The following is a 15111-nucleotide window of genomic DNA, read 5'->3' as shown; positions in this document are numbered from 1 at the left end:
TTTCACAAAACCTTATTTAATATTTTAGTTTTCCCGTTACACGAACAGCTTTTACAAACAGCAAAACCACCTAAAATGTTAAGGATCATCAAGTCTGTCTCAAGTATTAATTCAAGTATGAAGTTTGATATTAGACTCGAATCAATAATGATTTCGCCCTCTAGTGTTTCCATCAGTGCAGTAGCTCATGCAAGTGGAGACCGGGGCATGTTGTCACGCACTGTGTAGGCCATACGAGTCACGTCTCGAGGTGGGTTTATAACTGAACCGCTTCTAAACGTCATTTTAAGCCACGTGTGAGCTTCTACAAAAAATACATTTCATGATTTAAAAAAAAGTAACTTTTGAATGATCTGATTTTCTTGTCATACTGTTTAAGCTGTTTGCGTGAAGCATTGTAAAGTGATATCATTTTAATCGGTTTTCTTAGCTTCTCATAGGCATAAAGATATTTTGTCAAGGTAATATACCAAGTTTCACCACGGCGGTCAGTGTACCCTGGTGAAAAAAACAGCATATGCTGGTAGGTATGTTTTGATGCTGGTTTAAGTTGGTCCTTGACCAGCAACATGACCAGGATAAACCAGCTAAGGACCAGTTTAAACCAGCATCAAAACATACCTACCAGCATATGCTGTTTTTTTCACCAGGGTAGGGACACATTGTTATTCGTCCCAACATCCGGTCCCTTAACACAACATTGATGTACATTAAATAGGCCTAATTTTAATTTTATGGATTAATAAAAAAAAACAGTTTCAATAGTTAGGTATCTTCTGTTTTAAAGGGGTCATCGGACGCTAAGTTCACTTTTTCAAGTTGTTTGAACATTAATGTGTGTTGTCAGTGTATGTACAAATCTACCCTATAATGATAAAAATCCATGCAGTGGTTTTTAATTAATCTGTAAAAATAATATCCCCTTTTTCAAATCGAGCCATTCTCAGATGCCTGTCGTTGTGGTGTCACATGACAGAGGCCACTCCCACCATAGTTGATTAACATGAGCGTTTTACCTCAGATCAGCTGTAACAGTCCGACCTCCATGTTTTGATGCAGGAGCAGGGATGTAAATTAGACAAGAATATCTCTGATTGAGCGATTGAGGTGTTGTGTTGCTGGATGTAATAATGAACATAGTGGTCGTCATTTACTCCCGACATCTGAGCCACTGAAGATGCAGTGGATTACGTTTGTTTGTGAAGGGAATGCGCCTCCCGATCTACATATATCCGTCTGTGTTCACACGAATCATTCGTGATCCAGCTTCACTTACAGAAGAAGTGAGTATAAGGGATTTTTTTTATGAATCTTTGCATTTCCTAATAACGTGCTAGTTAGCAAATTTAGTGGCTAAACGCAGCTAAAGTAAACAGGCTCGTCACTCCACAGAGAGAAGAGAGGGGCGGGGCGAGCAGAGCTCATTTGCATTTAAAGCAGCCTCAACCAGAATGAGATGATTATTGTAGAGCTGATTTTGTCAAGGTAAAAAGAGTGTTGTTTTACACAACCATTGAGAATTTTTAACCAAAGTATATTATAGACTTTCATTAAGACCCTAAAGAATCATATCAACTTGTGGGAAATGGGCATCCGATGACCCCTTTAAGTAAGTAGTTTGTCTTACACACACACACTTATAAAGTCAGTTACATAAAATGGTAAATTTGACTAGTTTGAATTTGAAAAGAAAGACGGACTGAAAACTAGTTTTTAGGACACAGTGCTAACATAGTGTCTATGTTTATGCAGCTGGCCCCAGTTCAGTAAACTTTCACAGAAGTTAACAGAAGTAGGCTATTATTAATTTTCAGTGTCTTGATTTTGATTATATTAATATTTTGTAGTTCAGATGTGTTGTAGTAATTAACCAACACATGGTTGTTACTTGTTACATGAAAATGTTTTTACGTTTGTTTTTTTTTTGTTTTGTTTTTTTTTACAACCAGTTTAACTTATTGAAGACCCTTTCTGTGAACAAATAAAATAAAGAAATCGCAAATTATCTTTAAAAATGATTTTAGTTAAATTTTATCCGTCCACTGTTGTGGGTTCAGTTGCAACATTTGACTTTGTTCAAGTATAAATTGTACATGTATTATCATATGTGCACCTGTTACAGCAGTGTGGGTGAGTAGCTGACAGATTTGTCTTTATTGTATTAAAGTGTTGTCTTTCTAATACAAACAGTCTTTGAGAAAATAAAGGAAAGCATTGTATCCGTCCCCACTCTCCCCTATGTTTCTGCTATATGTTTGTACAATCTCTTGATTAACTCGTAAGGGCACTGAAGGGTGTCTTGCAGATCAAACAGTAGATCATAGCGCTCACAACATTAGGTTAGTGGGTTCGCAAACCAACCGCTGCAGTTCAGCTTCACTCTTTGTCACAGTTTAAAACTGAAGCCTGAATATTAAACATCTGAATCAGGAACTTCAGTGAAAGCCATTATTCCACAAACAGAAGACATTTGCTTAAATGATTTATTCTGAAACAATCCAAAAATCAAGCAATGGGCTGAAATGGGAGAAAACTAAAATAAACTGAAATCTAATAGTTTCACACTACATATTCCTATAAATGAAGTTAGGAAGTCTTGAGTTCATGGAAATCCCACATGAAACATGTCAACAAAGGTATGAAAAATAAAGAAGCAGACTTAAATATGAGACAAGGGGCTTCCGAGCGTAGACATGAATACAGCGACGGCTTTTCACAATACAAAAGAACAGCAGGAAAATCACAGCAAACCAATCCTCGTCATCCTGCTTACACACCATTATCAGAGTATTTGACTTTGTGATTTTCACATTAAAAACACAAACACATACGAGACAAAATGCCCACGACACTAATGTGTGTCAGGGGTAGATTAATTAAGCCCTTTTATTCTATCAAATCTAATATTCAGCATATGAGGCACAAGACGATTCTTAAAAAGCTATTGCTGTCCATTTTCCTAGTTTCTGTGTATTTCTGAGGAACGACTGCGCGTCTGCTGAACTCAGTTCCTCGGTTCTTTGGGTTTATTCGGCGGAACGCTGGGCGGTCTGTCGCGGCTGTCGTAGCGGTCGGAGTAACGGTCGCTGTCGTAGCGGTCATCGTAGCGGTCTCTGCGGTCGTCGTAGCGGTCGCGCCGGTCGTCGTATTGATCTCTGCGGTCGTCGTAACGGTCACGGCGGTCGTCGTAGCGGTCACGGCGGTCGTCGTAGCGGTCGTCTCTGTCGTACCTCTCCCGCCGGTCGCTGCGATCGTCCCGCCGGTCTGCGTATTGATCTCTCCGGTCGTCGTAGTCACTGCGGCGATCGTAGCTCCTCTCGCTGCGGTCGTCTTGCGGATCGCGTCTGTCTGCGCTTTTCACGCGGCGTTCCTCCTCGTATTTCACGGGTTCGTCGTGATGGTCCTCTCTCCCTTCGGGGTCCTTGTCTGTGAATTCTCCTCCTTCGGGAGTCCTGCAAACACAGAGGAATAAAGGTGAGCGGACGGCCACGGCGAGCGATGGATGTGCGAGAGATGATGTTCTCTCACGTACCCCATGGAGTACTCCTCATCCTTCTCCCTCCTGCGACGGCAGCAGCAGCAGAAGATGACGATGCCCAAAAGAAGCAACGCGCCCGCACCAACCGCGATGATCCCGGCCGTGGCGGCGGTGCTCAAGGCCATGGACGCTACAGGAGAAGAGAGACGGTGCGTTAGACGTGACCACAGGTTACGACAGATCAGTTGTTGGTGAAAAGCTGCTGTTTCTTACGTGGCATGACGGCCAGGGTCACGTTACACGTCACAGATCTGATTTCGTTGGCGGATGTGCAGACGTAGTAGCCGGACGTGTCTATGGAAATGTTGAAGAGCGACAAAACCCCGTTTTCTGAGGAGAGACAGACACACACTCGTGAGCGATGCGGGAAAAGAAGGTTTCGACACGTATTTGAGCATCGTCACACGCGCGCACACGTACTGTCGGTGGCCTTGGGCGGCAGCGGTCGAGGGATATTATTGACGTTGTGGCTTTGCCACTTGTAGGTCGGCGTCGGCGTTCCCTCCGCCGAGTTGCAGGTCAGTTCGATGTTCTGAAAGTATTCCGCCTTCCCGACGACGTTGCAGATGGGTATCGATGGAGCCACTGGCACACAACAAGAACACACACATCATCGTAGCATGAACAAGAATTCATCTGCACTGGACTTTAGTGTTGATAACTGAAGAGATCTGATCCTCCACACAGACTCACTGCACGTTCAGATGACGACACACAGTACAGCCGTTCAGTGGATTTTCATCAGCATCTCTCTGAAGTCTTACCCAGGACAACGAGTTTGGCCGTGTCAGACAGGCTGCCCTCCTCATCTTCCGAATCTTGAACTTTGCAGTTGTAGACGCGCGTGTCGGCGCTGGTGGCGCTCTGCAGCTTCAGTTTGGTTGTTCCTGCCTTCAGATCGACATCCAAGTTTGCTCTGCCTTTGTATTTCTTGTATACTGTAATTTTGTTACTGAGACTGAAGAAACTGGCAATCTCAATCTGCATAAAAACAGTACAGTCAATCACAAAACATTAACACAGCTGCATATGAGCATGAGCACAAGTGATGTTAGGCACTGATTTATTACCTCCGGTTCACCCGGCACATCTGCCTCTGCCGTCCAAGTTATTGTTGTGATAGTTGCACTCGGTGTGAAAGTGCAGGGTATCATCGCAATCTCGCCCCTCGCAATCTTATATTCTTTATCAGGGATGTTTACGGTTATGCCTGAAGTCACGTGAACTCCTGTGGAACACAAAAATGTGAATATAAAGCACTTTACGAACTGCATTTCAGTTTGCATTTCACACTACATCATCTGACATTTTGTACACATTTTCGAAAGAAGTATCTTCTGCTCTCCACGGCTGCATTTACTTGATCAAAAACACAGGGAAAAGCAGGAATATTGTGAAATATTAGAACTATTTAAAAGAACTGTGATGCATTGTTTTTGGGATTCTTTGATAAACTGAAAGTAATCGGAAATGTTTGTTGAAAATTCAGCTGCGCATCACAGCAATCCAGATCTCCGGAGGGGCGGGTGGCGAAACGGCTTTACGAGGGCACAGTCGTGGACCGGGGGCATGTAGACCGGACCGCAAGGGCACCTTAGCGTCGGACCTCAAAGGGGTCATTTTAACAGATCATAGAAAACAGCTGTTTTACATTGTAGTAGTATTTCACTATGTTTACAGTATTTTTGATCAAATCAAAGCAGCCTTGGTGAGCAGAAGGGACTTTCTCCATAAATCCTCTTTGAAAAATCTAAATGATTCAAAAACTTTAACTTGTACAGTTACCAACAGAAAAACATCAGATTTGTAAACAATTATGATGAAAATGTATATGGTTACTTATATTTTTACTGCTCAAATGTTTTCTTTCACATCTCATTCTAAGCGTGTTTGTGGTGGGCCGTTTGGGCGCTCGCTGTGTTCGCTGTGTTTGGGGCGTTGGCTCAGAGCCGCCGCTGCGATCGGGTGAGTTCTGTGACACGGCCTACAGCCAAAACAACATGACCAGCGGACGTTTTCAGCTGAAAAACCACTAGCTGTGACTTTATTATGAAAGCAAGTGTTTCCTTAACTATGAACTTTTACATTTCTACTCTTTTCAGAGGCGTATGAAGTGAGCCAGTGAACTCAGTTCAGCCTGAAAGGCGTGCTGAAGTGATTCCTGGTGCGTGCGATTTGTAGCCGGCGTCGTGTCGTGTCTGAAGCTCTGCTGGATCTGACTCCTGAGGTGTGGCTCTCCTACACACTGATGAGTAAACACACACCTATTCACATTCACACAGACTGAAGCTCACTTACCAGCAAAGAGCAGACATATGCCAAATATCCCCGGTGTTCCTGCCATCTCTGTGAGCGTCCAGCAGCGTCTCAGGTATGAAGGGAACCGAAGGTATTCGAGACACTGAAACTGTCTCACTGAGCCAATGAGACGCCAGGAAACGAACAGCAACGACCCGCCCAGCGGTCGAGTCTCATCTTGCCCTGTTGCTCTCGTGTGTCTCACAGTTTCTCGATTGAGAAACCACACAGAGACCACAGTAATGTGTGTGTCTGTGTTATACTTATGAACAGAAAAGCAACTCCAAATCAATCAAGTGATGATTTCATTGAGTGGAACCAATGTCAGGTGCTTGTGAACTCTTGGAAACTCATTCCTCACCTTTTTATACAGTTGTAGACTGAAAAACACAGACTGATTTGCATCAGATCCAGAGAAACTGGTTTGACAAGAGCAATATAATGAGGATGTGGCACACACACACACACACACACACACACACACACATGTTTGTTTTTGTGAATTGTGGGGACTTTCCATAGACTTCTATAGATTTTATACTGACCAAAAGATATTGTCTATCCCCTAACCCAACCCTAACCCTAAACCTAGCCCTCACAGAAAACATGTTTGCATCGTTACACTTTCAGATAAACATCATTTACTATTTTTAATCATTTTTTTAACATTGTGGGGACCACAGGCCCCCCACAATGTCAAAAATTTCAGGTTTTACTATCCTTGTGGGGACATTTGGTCCCCACAATGTAGCAAGAACAAGTACACACACACACACACACACACACACCACATTCACAGAAACATAAACACACACTCTACAGACTCTAGTGATAATCAGTGATGGCCACAACCAGTGCCAACCAGTTTCGATCATGTGTGAATTATGTGACCAATCACCACTGAGCAACTGATTTGCATTATTCATGAGCAGCTCAGCAGCGTCCTCTGGTGACTAATTAAAGAATCGTTCCACCTGAGACATGCTGAAGATCTGCTGAGAAATCACATGTACATGTGTGTCAGTATCTAGTGACAGAAATACTGCGTTATATTACCTAAATCTAAATAAAGTCAATGTTTTTTTAAATGTCCCCATAACACAGGGTATACCTGAACCACACACAGGCTGTCACAGAAAGAAGTGTTCATCCTGCCACAAAACCCTTGAGCGTGTGATAAGCGTGTTTCTGTGGCAGACGAGAGAGAAACGCTGCTCAACTCAAGGTCTTTCCTACATTCAGAGAGACAGAAAGACCCGAATCTCCATGACACACGGTGAAGCACGACAGACCGACAGAGAGACTGATTCCAGACCAGCAGCTTACCATGACAGATTTTAAATGTCTCTGATGATTGAAGTTCTCAACAGACCATAATTCACCCCAGAGCCGTATTTAAAGTCATACATGTGGTTTGATCTAGTTTTGTCGATGGTTTTTGGGGATGAGGGCGTCCATGTTCACATCTCTCTAATTTGATGAGATTCTGCCAAATGACAGGTTTTTTTCTAAATGTCATGTTTAATTCACTGTGTTACTTGCCATTTGTTTGTAATGGTCTGTGAAATTCCAGTAAGTTAAAGCTGTTTCCGCACCATTGTTTTCAGTGTGTATGTGTTGTTTTCTGTTCTGATGATTCTAGGCTGTTCAGCTGCGTTTTATCATTTGCTCCCCTTTGTCATGGGTCTCGTCCATGGAGCACGAGTGAAGAACAAAGCCCAGCTGTTAGCAGAGTACACAAATAACACATGAAATACGTGGTACTATCCCATTATCCAGCCGCTCTGACTGGCATACTTTTTAATTAAACAAAAACAGGCAGGTGCATTCATTCAGTCACATGACATACACTTTGCAGTGTGACTGCCTGTCCCACAGAGTAACAAATATACAAATGAGAGCATCATATTAACACCAGCGCATCACTCGTGTCCAGATAAACGCTCGCACGTGTGCGTGTCGTTCGTGACGGCGGAGCTCTGGAGCCGTGCGGCTGTGCGTCTCACCGGGGCCCCTATAAACACTCACCTGGCATCATTTCACTCTCGCGGCGCTCCAGATTGATCCAAATGACCCGCTGTGATTCCGGGCCATGCGGCGCTGATTGGCTGATGTTGGATCTGAATTGGCTGATGGAGGTTTTTGATTGGAGTTGATTGGTGATAATGGAGGCTGTAATGAGCGTGTCCTCGAGCGGCGCTCCGCTTCTGTCGTGTGTCTGTGAGGCTCGCTGAGATGCATGCTGATGAAGCGCTTAATGCGCCTCGGCCCCGCAGGCGGGTGTCGCGGGTCTGCGCGGCCCTCGGCGCAGTACATTTACTTCATTAGGGAGCGTCTCTCGTCCTCATACGAGTAATGACGAGCTGGAATGTGCCGGAGCTCCGGAATGAGAGTGAAGAAGATGACAGGAATGTCAATTCTTCCGTTATCTTCTTCGTTTCTATTCCTACATTTCTGTCCCAAGGTTTTTATTGTAAAATAAAAACTACAAAACATTTTTATGAACTGAAATAAACTAAAATTTCTTTTCATGATGCTAAAAATGAAATGAAATAAAATGTTATTTAAAATAATATTTAGTTTTCATCGTTGCTCTGGAATGTCCTAAAAACATTTAAACGCACTACAGCCCTAACATAAAGATGACTTACTAACGAAGCTAATCTATACTGGAGTGAAAACTATATTTGCTTTATCTTTCATTTTATGGCACATATGGTGGTGAAGAGTACTTCATTTCCCAGAATGCTCTAGTTACCCAAAATCCATCAAAATGGGGCCAAAACAACATGAAGCCAGATTACAAACTGCGGTTTGTAACCCTAAAGTTTATGAGATGCATTATTTGACTGCTTGGCTAAAAAGATGAGTCTTTAGATTTAAACAGAGAGAGTGTGTCCGATCTCCGAACGTTATCAGGAAGGCTGTTCCAGAGTTTAGGAGCAAAATGTGAAAAAGCTCTACCTCCTTTAGTGGACTTTGCTCTCCTAGGAACTACCAAAAGTCCAGAGTTTTGATATGATTCTTTAGGGTCTTAATGAAAAGTCTATAATATACTTTGATTAAAAATTCTCAATGGTTGTGTAAAACAACACTCTTTTTACCTTGACAAAATCAGCTCTACAATAATCGTCTCATTCTGGTTGAGGTTTTAAATGCAAATTAGCTCTGCTCGCCCCGCCCCTCTCTTCTCTCTGTGGATAGACAAGCGTGTTTACTTTAGCTGCATTTAGCCACATTTAGCCGCGAAACTTGCTAACTAGCACATTATTAGGAAACGTGATCGCAAAGATTCATAAAAAAAAACCCTTATGCTCACTTCTGCTGTAAGTGAAGCTGGATCACGAATGATTCGCGTGAACATAGACGGATATATGTAGATCGGGAGGCGCATTCCATTCACAAACAAACGTAATCCACTGCATCTTCAGCGGCTCAGATGTCGGGAGTAAATGACGACCACTATGTTCATTATTACATCCAGCAACACAACACCTCAATCGCTCAATCAGAGATATTTCTTTTCTAACTTACATCCCTGCTCCGGCATCAAAACAAAGAGGGCGGACTCTGACAGCTGATCTGAGGTAAGACGCTCATGTCAATCAACTATCGTGGGAGTGGCCTCTGCATCTGAGAACGGCTCGATTTGAAAAGGGGAATATTATTTTTACAGATTAATTAAAAACTACTGCATGGATTTTTATCATAATAGGGAAGATAAAAAGGAAATGGTCAGAAACATCATTGCTTTGAGGTATGATATCTATATCAGTAAGATCAATTCCATGCGATATAATTAAATCTAAAGTATGATTAAAATGATGAGTGGGCCCGGTGACATTTTGCTTGACTCCAAAAAAGTTTATTAGGTCAGTAAATGCAGTTATATAATAAGTCATACCAGATGTGTTTTTTTATATTAAAAATACATTATAGAAAATGCAGATCCATGATGTGTGAGATGATAGTAAAATATAATGATTTCTGAGCAATAATTTCTGACTGCTCAGAAATAAGCTAACCCTGAAACATAACCTACTCCGGAGCAGGTGATCTTCAGAGAGCAAGTTGCTATGGCTACTTACATACCCGGAAAGTTACCTCCGCTTGTGGAACCGAAAGTTGAGATTATCCGCTGACTTATCCTTAAACATACCTGGGTATGTCACATAACCTGCTTTCTGGAACCGCCCCCTGCTTTTGTTCAATGTTTTAAAGATCATTTGTTGTATGACTGAGCTGCATTTCTTTCTGCTGTAAAGTCTGACTCTGAAGTAAAAAAAAAAAAAAAGCTATTGTCGACAGCAATTCAACTTTCACATTCATGAACGCAAAGGTAAATGATTTTACGCTTTGAATCCTGCAAGAGAAGATTCATGAATCGTGTGCTGCTGAATGAAACACAGAAGCATCTGATCTACACTTTATTGATTATTAACACTTTAATTATCAGCTGAATCATTTATATCCTGCATATTGAGAGCGTCCAGAACATACAGATCAGTTAACAAACATCTGATCAACTCAGACTTTAGAATTAAATGTTTGTTTGAGGATGTTCAAGAAGAGCATTGAGAGGCATCTAGAGGTGAGTAAGATTTAATTCATTTTCTTCTGCTTGTTCCTGCTGCTGTGGGTTTGATCGTATGCTGCATTGATGTGAACCGTCATGGACTGTTTTATATTTTTATATGCATCTGTGCCATAGACTGTAAAGACCATGGATGTAGTGTCCGTGATGTCACTCGTAGGTTTCTGAAGAGCATTTTTGAAGCCTAAAGTGGGCCTAAATCTTTGAAGCCTAAATCTTGGCAGTGCGTCACCGTGCGTCACTCCCGGATATTCGAAAATGGGCAAAAAGGCAGCACGTGGGTGAAGCTGATGTGCCTAGTTGCTCAAACCACGCCCGCCTAACTCGACAGCAGTGACAGCAGTGCTGCCGTGAGAAAAGCCCAGAAGAAACCAAGGCAGAACACAGTACATCAGTTACCGCTCTTTGACTTTGTTATGGAACGCTAAACTGAGTGACGGTGCTCTGCATTTGTTTAGCGTTCATCAATGTTACTGTGCTGCCCTGGAGTTACACGCTATTCTGCCAGTGATTTACTGTCCATTAAAGTCTACCGCGTTTAAATGACGGTGTAGCCTAACCCGTTGACTTTCATACATCGTTCGGCACATCATTAGACAAACAAATTAAATAGACTGCGATCTAACAAACTGCTCCATTAAGCACTGTAAGCAAGCAACGATTAGATAACTTGGCAACAATAATTAATCGTGAACAATCTTTAAAGTTTTTTTTTCTTTTTATAAAGCAGATTATTCATTCAGTGTCAGCTGTCCATCACCTGGACGGCTGTCGGCACAAGACCACGGGAACTTTGGCCAGAGGAGAACTGGCCCCCCCGACTGAGCCTGGTTTCTCCCAAGGTTTTTTTCTCCATTTGTCACCGATGGAGTTTTGGTTCCTTGCCGCTGTCGCCTCTGGCTTGCTTAGTTGGGGACACTTTCTCTTAACACAATATTGCATTTTATTTTATTGTTTTTGATTAACTACCTTTACCTATAATGTGAGTGTTTAATGTTGCCTTTGCCTTTGTACTGTTTCCTATTTAATACTGTACAGCCGCCTTGTCACAATTCTGTATTGTTAAAGGCGGTTTATAAATAAAGGTGACTTGACTTGACTTGACTGTAGGTCTGGGGCTGCCTGTACTTCTACACGTGTGAGGACTCGAATGCCGTGTCAGCGTAGCATGTATTACACATAAAATCAGTAAGAGTTCGCAATTAAACCCCTTTTCTACCTTTTCTTGTAACTCGATATAATCCATGGCAATGAACGTCATCGGAGATGTTTAATTCACAACCATTCTGAGCATTATTCCTACTTGCTGGCGTTCATCAATCCACCGTCGTTCTTATAGATTAGGCTATTTTCATTTAATTGGACGTAAAACAGTATGTTAAGTATGTCTTGCATCCTTTAATGTTAGCGAACATTGCAAATAAATTGGCTGCAAAACGGTATTCACTCACGTTTATCTTTTAGTCTGGTTGTTACGGTAAGAAAAAAAATGAAATCACATTATAGCCTACTAGATTTTATACAGATGTTACTATAATGATTCTGTAAATGGTGATTAGCACCCAAATATTGTATATAATGTGGTAGTGTCTTTAACCTTGGCGTGACATCTCACTTTTTGCAGACAATGCAAAGGACTACAATAACTTCAAAATAGCGTCAAAAATCAAGTTTGAGATCATTTTCATTAAAACATCTAATTGCCAGATTTCCAGTGTCCTACCTATAATTGTTACGAATCTGGTCGGTGTTCCGCGGTCCGCTCACCACCAGATGTCGCTCTCACCTTATCCACACACTCTGACTGTTGCACCACACCCCGGACTACATCTCCCGTCATGCAGCGCGCTGATCGGGTCAGCACCTGGGACCAATCAGGCGCGCTATAAAAGCCCCGGCCTTTCCAATGCAGAGCACGGAGTATTGTTGTTGTTATTTTCCATTGTTAGCGTTTCCTAGTTTCTTTGTTCCCATTGTTTAGTTCCCTCGTCTGGCCCATCTCGTTTCGACTGCTCGCCGCCTGCCTATTGGACTCTCGCTCGTGTTTATTGGTTTATTCTCCTCGCCTAGCCCCTTACGGATTACGTTCGCCACGGATCGACCCTCGCCTGTTTCACGGACTTCTATTGTACTTCTATTGACTTTCCATTGTTGTTTGATCCCGCCTGTTCGACCATGTATCTGTCTCGTCCCTTAAATAAAAGCTCGCATATGGATCCGCTCGCCTCTCGCCTCTCACTCTCCGTTACAATAATTATTTTTTCTGGAAAAATAATTTTTTTAAATCCATTTTTTTCAGTTTCACAACGAGTCTTTTGCCTTGTAGGGCATAGCGGTAATTCACCTGTCACTCAAGTGGCCACGCCCTTAATTACACAGAACTTTAAGGCTTAATCTAAAATAAACAGATGAGTTATAAAAAAATTCACGACCCTCACAGTTGACATGAAGGGTAAAATTACCTATATAAACCAAAACCACTTTGTACCAGGCTGTAAACATATTTATTTCTGCTGTAAATTTGGCCATTGTAACATGGGAGGTCTATGGGATTGACTCTCTTTTGGAGCCAGCCTTTAGCAGCCAGTCGATGAATTGCAGTTTTAGTCACTTCCGTGTTGGCTTCAAGAGGGAGACCGGGAGGTTACCGCTTGGTCTGTGCCTCCTGCTTGTGTTGGTCATTCATATCAATGGCAGCTGATGGGTTGTGATTGGCTGAGATCTGGTGTGCGTCTCACATTACAGCACTCCAGCTCATCATCGCTGATGTTTGCATTCAGACACTCTTCTAGACTAAAACAGTGAAGCGACCACAGATGTTATCAGAGCTGAAATTGTGTGCAGTGTGATGATCTTTAGTCTTCTGTGCTCTTTTTAGTGCTCAGTTCTTTGGATCACGTGATGTGATGTGAAGCGGGAGTGTGTGCTCTGATTCACGCCGGGTTTTCAGTCAGTGTGTGCTCAATTCCACCGGCGAGACTCGAGATATTGAGGCTCTGAATGCACATGTCATTCACTCAATTTCTGTAATTAGTATTGATGATCTGAAACACAAAATTTACAAATAATTTACTCACCCCCTTGTCAGCCAAGATGTTCATGTCTTTCTGTCTTCAGTCGTGAAGAAATTATGGTTTTTGAGGAAAGCATTTCAGGATTTTTCTCCATATAATGGACTTCATTGGTGCCCCGATTTTGAACTTCCAAAATGTAGTTTAAATGCGGCTTCAGAGGGCTCTAAAGATGGGTCTTATCTAGCGAAACGATCTGCCATTTTTTTTGGAAAATAAAAATTTGTATACTTTTTAAGCACAAAAGCTGGCGTAGCACAGGCTCTGGGATGCGCATCCACGACTCTACGTACTGTTGAATCACGTCGAAAGGTCACGCGGAACCACAGACCCAGTGTTTACAAAGCGAACACGCGAAGACTAAGACAATGCAAGTAAGTCAAACGCTCTTTACAAACAAAAAGGTACAACGATGTTGGACGATTCTTAAGTTGTAGGAGAAAATAAGAATGAGTTTTTCTCCATACTCAGTACACAGATGATGAACTTAGACGTGTACTAGTGATGGGAAGTTCGGATCATTTTACCAACTCGGACCTTTGAGTCTCGTTCAGCAAAATGAACGAATCTTTTTTCGAGTCATTTCACTCATTTTAGCAAAATGTAATTAAAATGTTACGTGTTACTTCCCGAACACATCTACTGCTTACACAAACATTGATCACACTACAAATGCTATAAGAAACAGAAAATATTCATTCATTGTTTACCTGGGTTTTTAGTCTAGGATTTGCTCACCTCAGCTCTTATCTAACAAGTTTTCAGGTTTGAGTCGTTCATTCATCACGTGACAGCCCAATAAGATGAACAGGGTTCATCCCCACACTTCTTGAAAGTACTTGAATATCAGACACGTGGATTAAAGACCTGGAAAGTACTTGAAAACAAATATACATCCTTGAAAGTGCTTGAAATAAATTTGAAATAAATTTTTGTAGTAGAATGGTGCTATTTCAAAAAATGTCCTATATGCGCAGTGAAAGACTAAATGAAACAGCGTTAATGATCAGGGTGGAGATGGGGTTTTTTGTTTTCTTTTTTTTTTTTAACTTGGTAACTTATTCTTATTGAACTTGTTTTTATTATTTTCTATTCAGAAATTTAAAAAAAAAAGCTTATAAATATATATATTTTTTAATTTGACAAAAGATGGCATACTTTTAATAAAGTTAGAAAAATGCCATTACAAAGGTAAAAATTTCATGTAAATCACTTTAAGGAGTCAAATATCATCTTGTAATGGAAAGGCTAATATTTAATCAGAATTTGATTATTGATTAGAAGATGCTCCTGAAATTTTTGACTGTGCTTCAAATTTTTTTTTTTTTTACTGTAAAAGGTTTTTCATGATGCTACATATGCTGGCGTGTGAATTTGATAGGTGCTTGATATAAAATAAAAGGTGCTTTAAAAAGTCCTTGAATCTGGTGTTCATGACAGAGTGGGAACCCTGGATGAACGAACGACTCGAAAAACCCGAAGACTTGAAACAGGTGAACTAATTCCAGTACAGAACCTAACAGGATGTTGCGCATGCACGACTGAACGAATCATTCCCCGAGACGGCTCGTTCTTCCGAGTCACATTAAAGATTTGTTCAAAATGAATTG

The 15111-nt window shown here is 41.6% G+C and overlaps 1 protein-coding gene across 1 annotated transcript; it reads right to left on the bottom strand.

The window, feature by feature from the left end:
• Positions 1–2125: 2125 nt before the first annotated feature.
• On the bottom strand, positions 2126–6133 carry gpa33a (glycoprotein A33 (transmembrane), paralog a). Its single transcript, XM_051119231.1, has 7 exons — positions 5837–6133; positions 4609–4766; positions 4303–4519; positions 3959–4123; positions 3752–3868; positions 3533–3668; positions 2126–3452 (listed from the first exon to the last, which is right to left on the bottom strand). Exons 1-7 carry the CDS (start codon positions 5880–5882, stop codon positions 3005–3007), a joined length of 1287 nt encoding a protein of 428 aa, XP_050975188.1. The 5' UTR covers positions 5883–6133; the 3' UTR covers positions 2126–3004.
• Between the last annotated feature and the right edge of the window lie 8978 nt (positions 6134–15111).

The sequence above is a fragment of the Labeo rohita genome, chromosome 1 (assembly GCF_022985175.1).
Source record: "Labeo rohita strain BAU-BD-2019 chromosome 1, IGBB_LRoh.1.0, whole genome shotgun sequence".
NCBI lineage: Eukaryota > Metazoa > Chordata > Actinopteri > Cypriniformes > Cyprinidae > Labeo > Labeo rohita.
This window is presented reverse-complemented; position numbering and strand designations above follow the sequence as displayed.

Coding starts and splice junctions, on each gene's coding strand:
- gpa33a (XM_051119231.1), bottom strand. CDS start 5,882: ATGGCAGGAACACCGGGGATATTTGGCATATGTCTGCTCTTTGCTG. Junction 4,767..5,836: donor CATATGTCTGCTCTTTGCTG/GTAAGTGAGCTT, acceptor TGTGTTCCACAG/GAGTTCACGTGACTTCAGGC. Junction 3,453..3,532: donor GATGAGGAGTACTCCATGGG/GTACGTGAGAGA, acceptor CTGTGTTTGCAG/GACTCCCGAAGGAGGAGAAT.